At 36.5% G+C, this 19,606-nt stretch overlaps 1 protein-coding gene across 1 annotated transcript in view; it reads right to left on the reverse strand.

Annotated features, from left to right (window-relative positions):
* The window catches only part of dock4b (dedicator of cytokinesis 4b), a 159,034-nt gene that overhangs the window by 25,094 nt on the left and 114,334 nt on the right, over positions 1 to 19,606 (reverse strand). Inside the window, exons 27-40 of the mRNA XM_088923460.1 lie at positions 16,528 to 16,622; positions 16,257 to 16,332; positions 15,576 to 15,676; positions 15,425 to 15,483; positions 14,674 to 14,822; positions 13,193 to 13,278; positions 11,916 to 11,942; positions 11,668 to 11,763; positions 10,250 to 10,310; positions 8,458 to 8,551; positions 7,880 to 8,028; positions 4,902 to 4,988; positions 4,407 to 4,511; positions 901 to 1,042 (exon numbers count right to left, since the gene is read on the reverse strand). Coding sequence (XP_088779586.1) covers positions 901 to 1,042; positions 4,407 to 4,511; positions 4,902 to 4,988; positions 7,880 to 8,028; positions 8,458 to 8,551; positions 10,250 to 10,310; positions 11,668 to 11,763; positions 11,916 to 11,942; positions 13,193 to 13,278; positions 14,674 to 14,822; positions 15,425 to 15,483; positions 15,576 to 15,676; positions 16,257 to 16,332; positions 16,528 to 16,622 — 1,327 coding nt within the window. The remainder of the gene's footprint in view (positions 1 to 900; positions 1,043 to 4,406; positions 4,512 to 4,901; positions 4,989 to 7,879; positions 8,029 to 8,457; positions 8,552 to 10,249; positions 10,311 to 11,667; positions 11,764 to 11,915; positions 11,943 to 13,192; positions 13,279 to 14,673; positions 14,823 to 15,424; positions 15,484 to 15,575; positions 15,677 to 16,256; positions 16,333 to 16,527; positions 16,623 to 19,606) is intronic.

The following is a 19,606-nucleotide window of genomic DNA, read 5'->3' on the forward strand; positions in this document are numbered from 1 at the left end:
TCACTTCCCACACAGAGATACCAAGGCATGAGGAGTGGAAGCTGAGCATTAAATCAGATGTTACATCATGCTACCCTAAATATTCACAAAACATAAATATGACTTGAATGCTGTAAGACCCCTGTGACATAAGTTAAACGATTTACAGCGAACAAGGATAACAAACTACTATGTTAATGCTATTAGACCACACTTGTCTGCTGTAAATGCACTCAGGGGAACACTTCTGCACCCAAAGCACATCTATTTTCTACAGCCATCACAGCAGTCTGCTTGTATTACCATAATGGACTTATGCCTAAAATGTATTAAAATCTTTTTTGATTTTGGGTTGTGCATTACAACATCTTTCATTGCACAGGATTAAGTACTATTATACTTTTTTTTAAACTCTAAAACTCAGTATAATCACATTCAGTTATTGCTTTATACTGCAATATTGGTGTCTGCCAAAACTTTTTCCACATAAATTTGATCCAGCTGTTCTGATTGACTCTTGCCTGTGCTAATGACAGCATAAAAGGTGAACTAGATATGGTGATCATTTCAGTTTAGCAATAATAATGCAAAAACAGTGGCTTTATGCCAAAAAAGTGTTTAAATCACATTGAGTACAGTATACTGTAGCAAGCAACCATATACACTACTGATAACACAAATCTTCCTCTTTTGTGGCAATACATTCTCTTCACTGCCTTTTACTTTCCTTCTGAAGCATGTCAAAATATGACCTGGAATATTGTAAAGCCAGAAGAACTGATCCAGAAAAATCACCTTCCCAAAGTAATTGTCTTAGAAACTAGAGCATACTTCAAAACAGTCACAATACATTACTTCGTTCTGAGAATGTAATCAGCTAAACCCTTGTTTGTACTGGGGCTCTAGTAGTGATCTGGATACATTGGGCTTCTGCCTGAAAGATGGTCTCATCTGGCTGATTAACATGCTGCATGGCGATCGCATGGGGGAACTCATTCAGCATGCGTTGCTGGAAAGCCTCCAGTCTCTCATAGTCATGTCCACGGCAAACAAACTCTTTGTTCTGTAAAAGATTGAGAGAAGGTGCCTTAAGTGCTTATGTCAATAACATGCAATATTTTCATACTGCCCAGAAGACCTCTAAACAATGCTGATTCTGTAAAATCATATAATAATATATTAAAACAGAAAAAGAAACAGCTGTGTAACAAGTATGCTGTCTGTTAAAAGACTGTACAAATGTGGATTTCTAAGATATGAGAGAATCCTTTGTGCAAAATCCTTTGAAATGACTCTCTGACTTCTATAATTCTTTTCTCTCTACACCCTCTTTTTGGGTCCTTTGATCCCCACACATGGCTTCTCTTCCTACCTCCATGCTAATGACACTGAAAACTGTCCTTCCATCCCTCAGTAATCACCCTGCTTCACCACATCTCTCTCTGCCATCTTGTCTACTCTGCTTTTTCCTCCCCTTGCATCAATCACCACATCTCCATTTCACTTGGCTCCACCCCCTCTTCCTCTCAGCTACTGTCAGAAAGCTCAGAGTCGTCCTTGACCCCTTCCCATACTGGACTGCAATGGAACACAGCCCACCCTAACAAAACGTCCCACACAGCTCCTAATGCAGGCTCTAGTTCTGATTCCCAGAGCAGTAGTCTAGGCAGAGCCGGGTTCCTAATGTGGGCTCTGTTTCTGATTCCTAGTGCAGTAGTTAAGGGAAGACGCTCTCTGGTGAAAAAAAGACCTATCTACAGAGATCAGAACTGTACTAAACCTTATCCTTAAAATCCACTGTTGAGACTGCTTGTTTTTTTGTCATTACTTCCCAGTAACTGCACTGTGGCTACCCACACTTGAAAGGCTGCTTATAGAAGAAACTCTAGGAAACAGGTGGAAACACTGCTTATTTGTACTATAGTACATACAGTATAAGCAACCTCCCTGTTACCTAGTGTGGGCTCTGATTCCGATTCCTACAGCAGTAGTCTAAGCTGAGCCCGGTACCTAGTATGGGCTCTGGTTCTGATTCCTACAGCAGTAGTTTAAGCTGAGCCCGGTATCTAGTGTGGGCTCTGGTTCAGATTCCTAGAGCAGTAGTGTAAGCTGAGCCTGGTATCTAGTGCGGGCTCTGGTTCAGATTCCTAGAGCAGTAGTTGTAGTGAGGGCTCTTGTTCTGTCCTGCACAGACTACTGCAGCTCCCTCTTATCCTTCTTCCCTTCTTCTGCTTAGTTATCCATGCCAGCTCATCTATAACTCTTTGCCTGTCCTCTCTTCTGTCTTTGATATTCTCCGTTCCTCTCATGCTATAACACTACTCTTTTCACTTCATTGGCTCCCTAAAGCTTTTAAAATCCATAACCAACTGGACTCATCTTCACTAATCTTGACCCTCTCTGGTGAAAAGACCTACCTACAGAGATCAGAACTGTACAAAACCTCAGCCTTTAAATCCACTGCTGAGACTGCTTGTTTTTTTGTCATTATTTCCCAGTAACTACACTGTGGCTACCCACACTTGAAAGCCTGCTTATATGTAGTACTACTTGTAGTGTTCACTTGACTTCACCATATTTACCCTGTATGGGCACTTATCTGTATTGCCCTGTACTCTGTGAGGCTGAATAGTCCTTTCTTCTCTACTTACATTACAATTACTATATTACTAGGCCCCTGCACTTCTATATTTTTGATTAGAATTAAATAAAATCAATTCTATATTATTGCATTTGAATCACAAGAACGTAAGAATTTACAAAAGGCTGAATAACAAGAGGAAGCTATTCACATCATCTTGCTTGGTCATTCAATAGCTACATGAAAATAAAATTTCATCCGGCCATTTCTTGGAGAATCCCAGGTTTTAGGTCTCACCACAATATTCTAAATGAAGATTTACTAAAGCTCTGTAAAACTCTAAATGTTAATTACACACTTCTGACTGTATACCCAGTCATACTGCTTAGTAGAAGAATTGTCTTGACAATTCATACTGTAGAAGAATCTCTAGAAACAGTCAAATCAATTTGAAGGGGTACATTAATACCGTATGGTCCTATTTCCTGCATGGATCACTGATACATTTTAAAGCCCGTGATTTGTTATATATAATATTTATTATATTGTTTGATTGTATTAGCTACATATTTGTTTGCTTATTGTACTCTTTGGACGCAACTGAAAATTACAGATAATGGCATCGGCTAAACAGATAATATTTTTAGTTGACTAAGGAATTAGTCAAATGTATACCAGTATGCATTTCAGTAAAGGCACAAAACAGCATGTAGGCTACAAAATATACAGTATAAACAATACATAAAGAGGTAAATTTTTTTATGCTTTCACAAAGCAAATGCTGACCAAGGGGTAGCACAATAACTGATACTTCAAAAGCCTTCAACATCAGAGCTAAAAATGGTTGAAGATGCCATCTAGTGGATTAGTTTTGTGCTTGCTGCAAATGTACTGTATACAACCTATACAAGTTGTGTTTTGGAAATATAAGTTAAATATTATGCCTCAAAAGAGGTATTATTATAAAATGCAAAGGATTAGGTAAAGGTTTATTCCATGCTAAAAGAAAAGAGACAACTTTTTGGCTGTGAAACCTTCTTCAGGTGTGAAGGAAAGAGGGAAGCCAGCAGTTAATGAAGGATGGGAGAAGAAAAGACACGATAGTTAAGAGGAGGCAGGAGCATCGACACTCTGGGAGAACTAGAAGAGAGGTGTGAAGTCAAAACCTGTAAACAAAAATTTAGAGAAATAGAAGGAGACGAGTCCATCATTAAGCAAAGGGGGAAGGTGTGATCATATATAAAGGATAATTTTGGTTTCATATGTCTTTCTGCAATAGGAGTTCCGAAACCCCTCTGTGAGGACGCAGATGGAGAGATCAGTATGATCATGGCCATTTGAGGTGAAATGGGAAAATATTGGACTGGAGAGAACTTTGATCCTCACAGCCCTGGCATGTTCCTAAAAATGGCCTCCCAGTCTTCTTCCTGTCTCACCAATGTAAATAGCTGAGCGTTTTCTGCAAGAAATGATGTAAATAAGGTTGCTGGAAATACATGATGTAATCTGGGTAATCCAGAATTGTCCAGAGGGGCCTTGAATGAGCGTGGTACTGGATATATATTTACAGGTGATGCAGCAAGTTTGGTTGCAGTTCAGTTGGTGTGGATAATTGCTGAGGGTGGCCTAGGCAACTGTGAACATGATAAAATTCTTTATTAAGTCTGTAGATACAGTACAAGGTAAATAAAGTATTTTTTAAAAAGAATCTTGCCATCATTCTCTCTGCACTGGGGAAAAGGGTGTATTCAAGTTTTTTTTTAATAACAGAATTTCTGAAGTGTACATTAGTAGAAAAACCTTATTTTGCAAATAAAGAGTAAAGAACAAAATACTGAAGACTTACCCTTAAAAAGAAAGGGAACTTCTTGCCATAGAACCCAACTCTGAAAAACTCGGGCTCCAGACGCTGCTGATCCATTATTTTGTCATATAGTGAAGCCTCCATCATCTTTCAGTAAAAGAGAAGACAAAATTAGAAGTGTTTGTCCTTGGTGAACAACACTCTTTTGTGCTTTATTTGATAAAATGCCATAAAACTACAGTAACCTTGAGTGATGAGAAAATATCACTGTGTATTTCAACAGTACTTAACAAAAACATACAATTTATTGTTAAAGAAACCTTAATGTATATAATATAGTCAGTATATGTGTTCAAAGGGACTTGACATATAGTTTGAAGATCATAATAGAATGCAAATCATCATTTACGATTTGCCAGTCTTCAAATATCACCTGCATGTCTCAGAAGAATATTAAATTTTTATTATACTTTTCAACATTTTAACACAAAAGAAAAAAAGCAGAGCATAAGCACACAGTTAAAAAATCCCACTTACCCTCATTTTGCTAAGATTCCTGTAGTCATAGTAGGTCTCATACTGATCTGCAAGTTCCCTGCAAAGGATGATGCCATTCTCCCAACACTGCAAGAAGACATAACTTATGAACACAATGAACAATTGGGTTACATATATCAAGGGCTTTTTACACACTAGTGAATGAAATAGGTGTAATGAATTAAAAATACTACATGCATGAAAATGAGACTATAAAGCATGCAATAAATAATGGCAAATTTAGTACATCAGTGCTTGCAACAGAAAGAAGCACATATTTTGACGCATACTTTATTTCAAAATTAAGTTATAATCAATAGCATTTTCTCTGTTTTCACATCCAAACACTGCTACTGTACACTTGTTCCTATTTAGCTTTTAAAGAATAGGTGCAATTTTCTATTGGCACTATTAAAAAGAAATCCTTAGGAAAATACAAATATCATCACTTGTGAATTTAATGATATTCGAAGTGCTGGTTAAACCCTGAGGTTTACGTTTAAATTGTACTTTTTGTATACAGTGACTTCCAAAAGCATTCAGACCCTTAACATTTGTCATAATACTTGGAATTAGCATACTTATATACACACACAATGTATTTTATACATTCAAAACAAAAAAGAAAACAAAAGAAAAAAGTAAGAAGTAAAAAATTAATATGAAAGCAAAATGGAAAAGTTGTAATTGCTGTGATAATCCTAAATTACTTTTGGTGCATTACCTTAATAAGCTACACTATTAATTGAGTGGTTATTGTTTGCATGAATAGTGGCTCAAATGATTTCAGAATAAATACACTTCGCTCTGTAAAGTCCCTCAGTCTGGTAGTAAATTTCAAGCAGACATTCAACCACGAAGACCAAGGAGGTTTGAAAACATCTCGTGGATAAAGCTGTATTAATCACAGACAAGTCAGGAGAAGGGAGAAGGAGAATCCAAAGATTCTTAATATCATTAAAGAAGTGGGACACACCCCAACACTGCCTAGATCAGGCTGTCCCTCCAAACTAAGCAGCTGAGAAAGGAGGAAACGGGTAAGGGATACCAAAGTGAGGCCAACAGTGACTTTAAAAGGACTACTGAGTTCAATGGCTAAGATGGGAGAAAATTAGAGTCAACAATAAAAAAACGAGTCAACAAAATCCCTGTCATTCCAAACAGCTGGCTTGTCTGACAAAGTGGAAAACCAATTTTAAATTACACATGGAGTTTGTAACAATGCATTTACATGAAACTGCAAACATGTGGCAAAGGTTTTCTTAGACGAGATAAAAATTGGAAATTTTTGGTCTAAATTAAGCTTTCCATCTGATGCAAACCCAGCATAATGCACCACAAACTCAACACCATCCCTCCTGTCAAGCAGCATTATGTTATAGCTCTCCTTTTTATCAGCAGGGACTGGGACATTTATCAAGACTGATGTGAATACAGATGGAGCAAGTTCTGGCATATCATAGAGGAAAACCTGCTTAAGATATAAAACTGGGACAAAATGTTACCTTTCAGCAATAACCCAATACACAAAGCCAAAGAAATATTTAAGTAAGAAAGTAAATGTCCTTGAGTGCCACAGTCAAAGTCTTAACATGAATACCACCGACGATCTTTAGAAAACTTGAAAAATGATGTCCATATATGATCCCCAAGCAATATGAAATAGCTTGAGCAGATTCTGTTAAGATGTATGGGCAAAAATTGCAACTAGCTGGTGTACAAAGCTGGTAGAAATCCTAAAAGACTTGTGGCTGTAATTGTAATCAAAGGTGGTTCTACCAAATATTGATTTCATGGGTCTGAATACCCATTTTTGCCTTTTGCTGTTTTTGCTGACCCCAGTCCATCACAGGGCAGACACTTACCCTCACATGCACGCCAGGGCCAATTTTCGCAGAAGTGAATTCTCCTAATAGTATGTCTTTGGATTGTGAGAGAGAACTAAAACACCCAGAGGAAACCCATGTGAACACGGGGAAAACATACAAACTCCACACAGATAGCACCCCAGATCCATTACCTAACTCAGGGCCCCACCTAAGAGAGGCAGCAATGCTAACCACTGTGCCACCATGCCGCTGGGTTTTGAATAAATTATTAATTACAAATTGTGTTTGCATCATTTTGTAATTAAACAAAATTTTACAACACAGGAAAGGTCTGAATACTTTATTGAATATAGTCAAATATTATACACAAGTTACATCTCGTCTCGGTCTTTTCCACTTTTGCCTGCCACTAGGCGGGCATCGCACCCGACCCTCACCCTTCGTTTTGCAGGTGGTCAGATGGCCCCGCATTGCCTTTTCGGGCTGAGCCCAGCCGGGTTATTGGGGCTGCCCTGCCACCAGGCACTTGCTGGCGAATGCCACCCCGGGGCTTGGCTCCAGGAGCAGGTCCCTGTAACCCTGTCCCGGGCAGGGTGCATTTGAGCTGACTTTGGAGACAAAGCTCTCATTTTACTGGTCGATCTATGTCCCTGTCCTCACCTACAGTATGATCATGAGCTGTGGGTAATGACCAAAAGAACGAGATTGCAGATACAAGCGGAAGAAATTAGGTTTCTCCGCAGGGCTGCTGGGCTGACCCAGGACACGCTGGAGGGATTATATCTCTCGGCTGGCTTGGGAGCACCTGTGGATCCCCCAGGAAGAGCTGGAATCTATTGCTGGGGACAGGGAAGTCTGGGCTGATCTACAGTACTTGGCCTGCTGCAACCGATCCTCACCAGGAAAAGTGGAGTGCAAATAGATGGAAGTAACATCTCTTCATTATAAGAATACTTCTGTTTGCAATATACAGTAGTCCTGCATTTCAGATTTCTTCCTATATAACAGTTAGATGGCAGAGGAATATTGTAACTACTGTGTTTTCAGTTACTACAGTCCATCCTCTAACTCAAGCACACGGCTGTTTACCTCAGGGCATTTTTTGTATGATTACACAGTAGATGCAAAAGAGAAACTAAAATGACTTACTTTTCCTCTATCAAAATTCTGAATGATTGTGAGGTGTAGATATTCCTTTCTCTGCCACTCAGTTTGCATAGGGTAGTTCAGAAACTCTCTGAGAGGCCTGTCAGACCACTCCAAGAGCTCGTCATACAGCAGCAGTGTGTAGGCAGCCTCTGTAAAACAGCAGACAGTCACTTTGGTTAAGAAAACCTCCTATGACCTACAACAGTGAAGACCAGCTACAGTTCTCAATATTCACAGTTTTGGATTAGTTTTTACACATATTTAATTCAATTTAAAACTGAACTTAAATCAATTTAATTGCATGTTTAATTCAACAGTACTTAGGTACATTAAAAAGCTATAATAGTATTTATTACATTTAAGCCATTTAGGTGCATGTAATTCAACAGCTCAATTAATAATGTCTGATGCGACTGACACTTGCACTGGATTTCTGAGATTGGAGTTGACTATTGTACAACAACCTTAACACACACACTACATACATTATGAATTAAATAATAATGAATTAATAAAGATTTAGATTACTTGTTAGAAGTAAACGCCATCACCATTTATTTTATTAAAAAAAACTTTACCTGTGTAGTTCTGTGCTTTCAAATGAAGATCATACAATTTATGTATATAGCGTATGTACATTTCTTCCTTGTTCAGTTCTGTTTTGTAAAAATTCTGGAAAACAAAAAAAAGTATTCAAATACCAGGTAAGGTGTTAAAGTCAAATGTCACACTGACCTTAAATGGGTCAAATAAAATGAATTCCTCTGGAATCTGGGTGGGGCTGTGATTTGGAATTTGGAATGGTGTTTAAACCTGACATTTGGAGATATGGATGACGAGCAACAGTGTCTGGATTCGTGTGTTTTTAATGGGAGGCACAGAGTTATACAATTTGCCTGTTAAACAACTGGAGACTGGCCTACATTAATCACAAAAATAACGATTACTTAACCCAATTCATACATTAATTATTACACAATCTTATTCTGGGCAGAATGTTTCACTTGCCTCAAAGGGCACCAAGAACCCTGCATGTGACATCATAAGAGCATAACATTAATTCAAGCACAATAATCCTGACCTGAATACACGGTACTTGATACTGAACACAATTTTGGGCTCAGTGCAGTTAACTAAACAAACAGCTACTGTACTGGTAAATCTCTCTTGACCCTCTTAGCTTGGATAAATCACACAAGGTGTGAATAAAAGAATGCAATAAAAGCATGATTTGCAGGTATCTCCAACCAGTAAAATTTTGTTTTAAAATAATTCTCATCTGCTGAATTGTTGCTACTATTGGAATTTATTTAAGGCTTTTGGAGTTCAGGAGAATACACACAACGCTCATCTTCCTATTCACACAATCTACCAATCAGTTTTACTCCGCTTACTGCAGTTTAACCAGTATACTGTACCTGTATATACCAGTTAAGTATATCTACATATTTATAATAACAGATTTCATATACCAGTATCCAAGAAAACTTAGCAGATGTTTTTGGTAATCCTTTATTCAGTTACAGTTTATTACTGTAACACACACAGACAAAACATAAGCATAATGCTAACTAAACAGAAAAAATAAGGAGTAATTCAAACTGAAGAAAGGATATACTGTAAACAAGAGGATGTTACTCAAATTCTCATTTATTAGTTTAGAAGCTAAGTGATATTAATATAGTTTAGGCATTTCTTAAAAGTGCAGAATGGAGACCTCCACACTTGTCTCAATAGCCTGTTACAGATACCCACACTCTGTGTGATAAGAAGCATTTTCGATTCTCCATCCTAAATTACATTTTAGTTTCCACTTGTGATTCTGAGTTCATGTTTAACTACTAAGTGTACAAAAGTTGTCTGGGTTAACCCTTAATATCGTATAGTATATGTGTATAACATAATAATACAAGTGGCTCTTCTTCAAACATTAGTGTCTGTGAAATAAAAATGATCATGCATACCCTTTGAACTCATTTATTAAAATGACATAAAGGTATTTCTTTAAACAAGCGTAGCCTAAAGTTCTCTATTCTCTTACTGTATTATTATACAGAAAAGTTCTGTGTTCTATGTTCACTTCTTCTAACCTATCCATTAATTAGTTCTTAATCCAAAGACATGCAATAACAAAATGCCTGTCATCTGCAATTTGATGATTAGTATTTCAGGAGAAACTAAAAAAGTTTTAAAAGTCTTAAAAGCCATTTTATTGTTTACATGGTAACAATCGTAATTTTGTTTTTTTAGATTTTTCACTTACCAACCCTAGGTTTGTCTAAATCCTTTTTTTATAATGTCTAAATCTTAAAATTGTTCTACAAGTAAAGAAAATAATTGAGGATAATAAGAAAGGGAGCCAATACTGACCAGTAGACTAACTGTGCAACCAATCTTTTTGCCATCTACTTCTCCCACCTTCATGCAGTCCCTGCACGTGGGAAGAAAACACAAAGATGAAAATATTAAATTGAAAACTGGAAAGAGAACTGTGCAAAGGCAGCAGTTTGAGCTCCAAATTCAGGTCACATGCCAATGTGCAACAGGGAATAATCTTAATAGTTTAGGAGATGCCTTTCTTCAAGGATGTGCAAAAAATTACATTAAGGGTACATTCAAGGAACAACAGTGCAAAGTGGACAAGCAATTCAAATAACTTAGAAATTAGAAATTAAACGGTAAGAATTAAAACAAAATACATAATTTTACTGATACCCTCAAGCTATATGCAGTCTGTTTAAAGTCAGGAAGCACATTTAACAAGTTATTTCATGTTTTGTGTTTGAATTAAAATAATATTAGGGCAACAAAGCATTAGAGCTATTGAAGGATGGAGAACAAAGGTTGGAGGTGCTCTGCAACCTGCAAGAGAGGAGTCTTGATCAGGCACTGAAAGGTGTTCAGGGACTGAGCAGTTCTTAATTTTCAGCATTATTTCTGCTACGTGGTGATAAGGGTGAAGAATGAAGGAGCTCTGGAGATGAGAGAATGGAAAGGCAGCACAGAAAATCTACTGGAAAAGGAGGAGCAGACAGGGTGAGTGAGGTTGCAGGGAGAGAGATTCAAACAAAGATTTTTACTGGCATGTCTGTTGCCAAAGTGGAAACAATTAACAGAACATTTACACATATTACTGAACATTTACAGACATCACACAAAACAACCGTGAATTCTGGGATTAGATTTGTTATTTTAGGGAAGAATGTTTGTCTAATTCCAGAGTATTTCTTGCATTACAGCAGAAAGTGTATCTCTGATTCTCTCAACTCTGATAAGAGACTGAAAATAGAAGAAAAGTGCTTGCAAGACAGCATTAGTTTTGAATTTGTAGGAATAGGGTACAAGAGAGTGAAGTGGAATAATGCAGTGGCATAAGAAAAGCAAGGAAGAGAAAAGCCAAGGAGAGCAGCAGATATCTAGAATGCTACCTTTCCTGCCAACACCAAGATGCCCAACAGTCTGGGCAGAAGAGCACTGGACTAGACATTCTCTACAAAAGATTTGGTAAGGAAGAGGTGGACTTTGCAAATTGGGTTCAGAAGTAGTAGGAGTATGTGAAGAAAGGTGTTGAAAAAAACAGGGAGAGGTCAAAACCAACACAGGTTCTTGGATGGGGGCTAGAATGGTAGAGTCAAGAAGGAAAGAGAATGGAGAAAAGGAGGTCAAACTTTGCGAGGGTGAGTATACAATGATAGGAATGATTCCAGGAAGAGATGGGTGCAGAAACATGTAAGGTGATATGAGTATCAGTGGTTGGGGAAGAGAGAAGAGAAAGGCTCACATCTTACCTGTAATCTAGGAGTCTCTCCATCAACCTGGTGACTGTGGCTATTAAGGAAATACCACTCTCTCTCCATGTCTCCCTCTCAATCTTCTTCAGCAAACTAAAATACATGAGAAATCCCAGTTTATTTTTATGAATTTTCTCCAATAACCAATTGAATTTCCACTCAGCCTGTATATCCGAAATGATTTTAAAAAATGCAGCACTTATTGGTTTTACTGAGCAACACGAGTGTAGAATAATATATCTTACCTAGGATATGGGCCAAAAAGAGGTATTCTAATCCAGGAAGCATTGGTAGAACAAATTAGTTTTAGATTATTAAATGTCAGCACTCACTCATACAGGTTAGTACATTGTTAGTACAACTACTGGTTAAAGAAAACAGCAAAGAAGAAAGACTCATAAAACTACAACAGAAAATTTTACTCATGCTAAAAAAACAGCTACAGTAGATCCAAACAAATGGATAAATGTATGCATGTGTATGACAGAAATACGTGCATTTCATGATTTTTCCAAGCAACATTAAAAGACAAAGTTAAAAAAGGGATACAAAATGGTAATTGCCTTTGATAGCACTTTACAGACGTCACAGGCTGAGGAACAGAGACTGAGCCTTCTAAATAAAAATGTTTTTTTTTGTAAACGTCTGTTAATGTCTAATAATAATGCTTTTTTTATTGTGAATGTCTATAAATGTTTTTACTAATTGTTATTGCTTTGGCAACCCTGCATTTCATTGGTCATGCCAATAGAGCTCTTTGAATTTTAATTAAATTATGAGCTAAAAGATCTCAGGCTTTTGATGAAATTAGCATACCAGCCTGTTTATACTATAAATGGCGATACCACAATGCTGTGAAACATGTTACCATAAAAGTGCCAGCAGTGCTGGACAAAGTTGTTTTCAAAAGATCATCTGAAAGGGTTGTGACACTTGTCATTTAGGACCCTTACAATAGGTACTTACACATAACCATTGATGATTAATTCATGCTCTTTAAAAAACTGGAATCTATGAACGGAGTTCAGCAATCCTCGCTGGCTTTTGTTATCAGTGATCAGATCTATTTCATACATATACAGTATAATATACATAATAAATAAAACCACATAAGCATGCAGATGCCCACATTCATACACAGATTCATTCATGCTGGGTGATAAATCTGATGCAATGAGGAGTGAATTATCACACTGTAAAATCCTGAAGCACTGGAACAATTCAATTTTAATTTTCTATTCCAAGTACTCATTGTTTATATAACTTTTTCTCACCAGTTACATTACTACTATTTTGCAGAAACCAATGAAAATACATAATTGGAAATATAACAGGAATGATAAACTGCTATTAGCCATATGCTGTAAAATGGAATGAGACTGGGTATAAATTTCTCCAATAAACTTATCAACTGCACGAAAAAAGACACAAACAACCTAGTTAAATAATAGAGTACTAAGCTTTAGGCACAATAGCAAGTGGAATATTTCATAAAGATAAAGGGCAGCATTTTGTTACTTACATGCTGTTGAAAAGCTCACGGTAAGTCTCATCTCCCTTGCCCTCAGACATCAAGCTGTCCAGTTTGTCTATCAGCTTGGCTTCCACCTAGTAACCAGATGAATTAAAATATTATGTAAATGTACCATGTATGTATCGGATGTGTTCATGTTGCCATGAATATCTGATCAATTCTAAGGTGCGCAGGCATATAACATGTAGAGTGTATAAAAAGATAGACAAGCATTAAGTGTTGAAAGAAACCCTCTTCAGCATTATATTGTCACAATGTAAAAACTAAATCAAAGCAGGAATAAGCCACTATCCCACTGGCCTGACTTTATCAGTCAGCTGTCAATTTTAGGAAAGTATATTTTTTTGTTTTATACAATTAACCCACTACAGAGTGAAAAGTTGTTAAGATCCACTATTTTTCTGAAACATAAATCACATAAAAGCACACTCGGTGGTGCCACACGGTGGTGGCTGCCCAGACTGACTTCCAGGAGTCCTTCCTACTGCTTTTAAAACATTAACGACGATAAAGAGTTGTCTGCAGAAAAAAGCGTAATTTCAGAAAGAAACGTTAATAAGACACAAGCAGAGATCCAAAGATGAATCAGTACCGGAGTACCAGTGGTATCTCATTTGTGAGGTATGTGACCAATAATATATTAATCCGCACATCCAGGTGGCTTTGCTTATTAATATTAACAATTATTTTATTACAAATAAAGTAAGTAACCTTGCTATAGTATGAGTATAATAAAATGTTTTTAGATAATAAATGAGCCATTTTAACTTGCCAAGACATAAGGATAAAAGACTAATAGGTCCAGCCGGTTTTGGTTTATTCATTTTGTATAACTCTTTTCTTCACATGATACGTACTAGTGATTGCTCAGGTGCTTTTATCAGATTGGGTAATGACGAACAAAATAACTACAAATTTCCATCTATTTGAAATTAATAGAACAGGTTTGGCACCCCTAGACTGGCAAGACATAAAGCAGCTTCACAGAAGCCTGGAATGGAAGCAATTCTGTTTTCCAGAAGGGGGCACGGCAGGCGCTTTTCAGAGCCTTTTGGCACTTCAAGCACAAAGTTGCCTTAAGAGCAAGTTCCTCTTCCTGCCACCAGGTGGCCAGAATCACTCCAAACTACAATAATGCAATCACAACATCCACTTCTTTCACACAAAGCATCAAGAGAACACCTCAGGCAAAGGAATATGAAGTGGTGCATTAACAACAATTTAAATTTAGTAATCAGATATATACATATTTTCAATAAAGCATCTCTATACTTTCTCACCCAGTCGGCAAAATGCACAAAGTAAAAGCAAATGAGTATTTATAGCTTTCAGTTTCCATTTTCTCACATTTTTTTTGAAGTGAGACTACTAGACAAATACAGTAAAATCTTTACAAAGTTGAGGGTTATTTGTGAAGAGGATTTTTTTGTTTCCAAGCACTGTTAGCATCTGTCTCGTCATCTTCATACCTGTTTAAAGCTGCCACTCCTTCGCTGCTCCCAATCCATCATGTCATGAAATATGGGGATCATCACATTGCGCAGGTCAGGCTGAGGCACCAATGTTACTTCCAGAAAAGGACCAATCATGGCTGGGATAAAATTCAGTTTGTGCTCACCTGTAAACGCAGATGCATTTTAACAATTTTTTAACAATAAATCAGCCACTGTTTGGTTTTGCACAAGACTGAAAAGTTTTCTTGTACCATACCTTAAAGCACAAACATCGTTTGAAGAGTCCCTCCAAACAACAATTATTCAGATACCACAGAGCTGGATTAATGCTGCCACTACATTAGTTTGCTACCATTAAAACTAAACAGAAACAAATCAGGTTGGGTTAATGATGCTACAGGTGCCTGAAACGCAGCCTGGCTTTGAACATAATTCTCAGGGTTCTTTGAATTGCATAATCCTGCTCTAAACCATCAGTTAACATGTGTGTCATAACAGAAGCAATTTCTAGTAAACTATTGCCAGGATCCCTCCATCACTATTTGTGTCAGATTTACAATAAAACTACATCAGTTGTTTGGTAACAATTATTTTACATAACCAATCATGAGAATATTAACAGAAAAAGGGTTATTGAAGTCATTAGACTTTAACTTGAGGGAGTGATTTTAAAAATAAATTTCAGTTTGAAGAAAACATGTTTCCATGTGTGAAACATTGCTGTGAAGTTATATCAGCAAATAGGAAAATGTTTCTATTTTCTTACCTAAATTTTGCCACATGCTAAAGATCTCACATCCCATCATCACTCTCATGTCTCCGTACCTTATGATCAAGAAAAAAAGTAAGGAAAGTTTTGAGCAGCTGTGTAGAGTTTGTAAAATGCTTTCAAATAAATAAGTAGCAAAAATACTTACTTTTCTAACACTTTTTTCTTTTTAGAAGGAGAGAATATCTCAAGCTGGAGACATGGCTGGTTTATAAAAATCACAGAGAGGTAAAAGTAGGAATCCCACACCTAAAACAAACAATTCTTTAGCATTTAAGGATAACACATTTTGTACGACATACTATACTACATGCTGGCTGAAGATGTTATGTCATTTTTTAAAACCAAATATTTGAATGTCTTTTAAAGGCATCAGATAATTGCCTATCTAAAAGTCATGCACAGATAGCGTTGTTTTAATTTTAAAGTGTTATTTTTTAAAATGTAGATGATAAAAACAACAAAACTATAGAAAACTGCAGAACTACTTAGTTAGGTTACACAACATTCTACTGAGAAAATAGCCTTTATTTCTCCTTCAGAAACTTCAAAAACACCCATCGTTAGTGTAACATCCAGAGTTAGTGCCACGTTGTGTCTGGACTATAATGCGTTACATCTGAATTTCTACAAGCTATTATTCATTAATATTATCATTACTACCTGACTGTAGGTGTTTTAGTAGGGAGCTTAGTAAGAGATCTGAGTGCAGATCTTATAAAGCCAGGGACTTTGTTCTAAAGCCAGGTAGTAAAATGAAAACAATTTTAAACACAGTATGTTTGTGACTGCTTAATGACCTAAAGGCCTAGGCTGCACACACTCCTACCTTATAATCAAAATGATCATTCAGAAAATTCTTGCGCAGCGCGTCTGAGAGGTACAGCACGGTAGTGATGATTACACTTAAAAAAAGAAACACAAACAAGTTTTTGCAATTATTGATTCTCAGCATGACTTAAAAAGACTGTAATAATATTTGGTCTTCTAGTACCAGACAGCAACACAGAGTTATTAGTTATTCTTTTATAATTCCATTATTTCACTCGATACCCAGGTTACTCATAAAGCCTCAGGATAATACTTCAGAAAAGCCTTACTTGTTCGTGACCAACCGCATGACAGTCCAGTCTTTTGGGAACATTTCTGGCCTAATAAGAATCCGAAACACTGTAAATATCTGCAAGAGGAAATCCTGAAAAAATGAGAGGAAATGAGAAAGATAAGAGAGTTTGAAGTAAGATATTGTTTACTACTGTGATTGGTATTAAAACTAAATGTACTTTTCATTTAATGGCAGCTGCCTAGGCCTCTACTATCCTGTCAGTATGTGCCGTTTCCTATGAACATGCGATCAGACAGGGGACCTATACCAATTGCAACCACACCCACCACAGGCTCAGGATATTTAAGCCCTGAATACACTTTGGGATCTGGTATAGACTTGAACTCTGAATCTCAGGTTACCTCTCTAGCTTGCAATCCTTTCTTAGTTTTCTCTTGGAGTCTTGACCCAGCTTCATCCTGACCTCGTCTTTGCATTTTACCATCATTCCACACTACAGACTTCTTTCAATTATGGATTCAGCTTCCTTGCCTCAACATTGCTATTGAATTCCCCTCTGTGTTACCTATGTGTTCTACTCAGCTATGATCTTTGTCACTGAGAACAGCTTTGGAACGAGTTTTCCTATATTGCACTTGCCTGTGTGCTCACCACCATTCTGCCCGTTTCCCTTCCCGCCTACCCAGACCATACTGCCAGACGATTTCATTTTATCTCTCTCATCCAGCACTTGGTTTAATCAAATGACTCACAACTGCTGCTTAGTTCCACTTTAAGCAGCAGACATGTCAATTATGTATTCTGTAATGGTGGAATTACTTTTGTAAACAGCTGCAGTATAATAACAAAAGTCCAATAATTTTTTCTGCTACATATCTGTTCAGTAGTGGAGAGGCTACAGAAATAAAGGGGTAATGACTGACACAAATAAAGAAATCACACTCTGCTACTTTGCACATGGACGCTTATTTTCAGCCAACATTTGATCATTTTTGCAGTAAATAATGCTGCATGTACTGTATCAGTTCAACACTCTGCATAAGAAAGACGAAGATTCTCACTTTACATGGAAAAAATGAAAGTCGCCAACTACTAAACAAATTGAGACACCGTGCTTCATTAATTGAAAACAAAGCCGACAAACCCATTCCACTAAGTAAATGATGTGTCATCGTGCATTATGTTTAAGGCTTGAAACAATACAAGCTGTGTATTATCTGGAAAAAAACAATACAGCATCAGCATTGCTACAGTAATAGCAATTGTACTTATTTTCTTTCATATAAGCCAATTATCTCAATCCCTGCAAAAACCTGCCTTTGTGTGCCATATGGTTATTATGTTTATTTCTCATGAGACACAGCAGTGCTAGCTTGTCTCCATTAAAAACATTGTAATCACAAGCACAGAAAATATGGCATAGGATGCTGTGTAAAAACTTTTATGCCTTTGAACACAATGAGAAATTAATTTTTTTGTAAACGTGTTACTTAAAACAAAGAGAAACATTACATTTAGTCATTAAGTGAAGAGGCACACTAAATGTTTATCCATTAATATACTGTATAGCAACAACTGAATACAATTTCTTATCGTAGTATCTAATATTTACTGTCAAAATCATAAATATGAATGTAAATAAGCCAAGGCAATTTTATGTATGATAAAAGAGGTATTAAAAAAAAAGAAAAATAATTGCACATTTAAAATTAATGAGGTTTTGTCCAACTAAAATAAGAAAAAAGCTATACAGTACAGAGGAGACATATCTTAATTATCAATATGCAAGATAAGATTTGTGTTGAATTAAATATGTAAGTATTAAATTGTGAAGGAGATTAGACACTTGCTTTTTTTAACTTTTAAAGTTAAGAGATACCCAATTGCATCAAGCAGTGAAGATGCTCTATATAAAATCACAAACAGAACACAGAAATTAAATTATTCTCAGAAGACAATTCCTGTCTCTGAAAGGTTTTCTATTTGTAAAACAGATATTCAAGTTAATTATTTGTTTAATTAAAATTAACTTAATTTAATGTGTAGCCATCTCCTATGCAACTCATGAATTATGTATTCTAAATCTAAACTGCTCAATATATCATATTATCTTTGTCCTTCCCTGGTGAATATCTGAGGATGTAATGAATCAACTTAAACTAGTATGTACATTGAAGGCATTTATGTTGCAAGCTTAAAAGTTGATCAACCTTTACTATATCAACCAACTGTTAGCAACTTACAGTTCTTTGCTTCAATACTGCTATTACTTTTCCCCTAAAAAGTCTAATACAAAAATATATATTGGTATTAAAATAGAAATCTTTGACATCTGTGCTTTTCAAAATTGGAAAGGGAATAAAAAAAGCTGACCTTAGTAGTTATTTCAATTTTAGTTTTGGGATCAGAAAACTGGGATATAATAGGAGACATTTTAATAGCCAATTATGCAATGATACTGGAACACATATTTCATGAAAAACATCAGGAAATGGAATATATTACCAAAATACACAGAGGTAGTTATTACTGAGATCTTTCAAAGCTAAGCCTAAAGCTGTGACATCAAAATGAAGTGCACTTATTTGATCAATGGTCTGTTGTCATCGCTGACTTCTCTTATGTTCTTAATAAAGCTAGATTCCAGGGATCTAAAAGTGGTATTTACCAGGAGCAATATTTATTGGAGATGAAAGTAGTCTTTCAGATCAGTTACTAGTGGGAAGCTGTGTCAGCCTGCAGGCTACAAGGGGAAAAGTAGGGGTTAATTCTATGCTGAAAAGTAAAGGAAAGGAGAAAAATGATTTGGATGTGGAGGTAAACACACCTACAGTAAAGAAGGCTCCACGGGTTAGTTTTGTTTTTGCTTTCAGTGTTGAATTAACGTCTGCCCTTATTGTTTTGAAACCAGTGGTTAGATTGCAAGCTTCAACATAGGATATACTGTAGTATAGGAGGACCGTGACATTGGCAAAATTAATATTCATGAATTCGCTTACTTGCAATTTGGTCTGGCAAATGGAGTCTGGCATGTAAGATGAGTGGAACAAAATGAAATCGAACCAAAGGTTGTTAAGCACAACTTTCAAATTAAACTAAGATCGTGATATGAC

The sequence above is a fragment of the Atractosteus spatula genome, chromosome 8, assembly GCF_055471065.1.
Source record: "Atractosteus spatula isolate fAtrSpa1 chromosome 8, fAtrSpa1.hap1, whole genome shotgun sequence".
NCBI classification, from domain to species: domain Eukaryota; kingdom Metazoa; phylum Chordata; class Actinopteri; order Semionotiformes; family Lepisosteidae; genus Atractosteus; species Atractosteus spatula.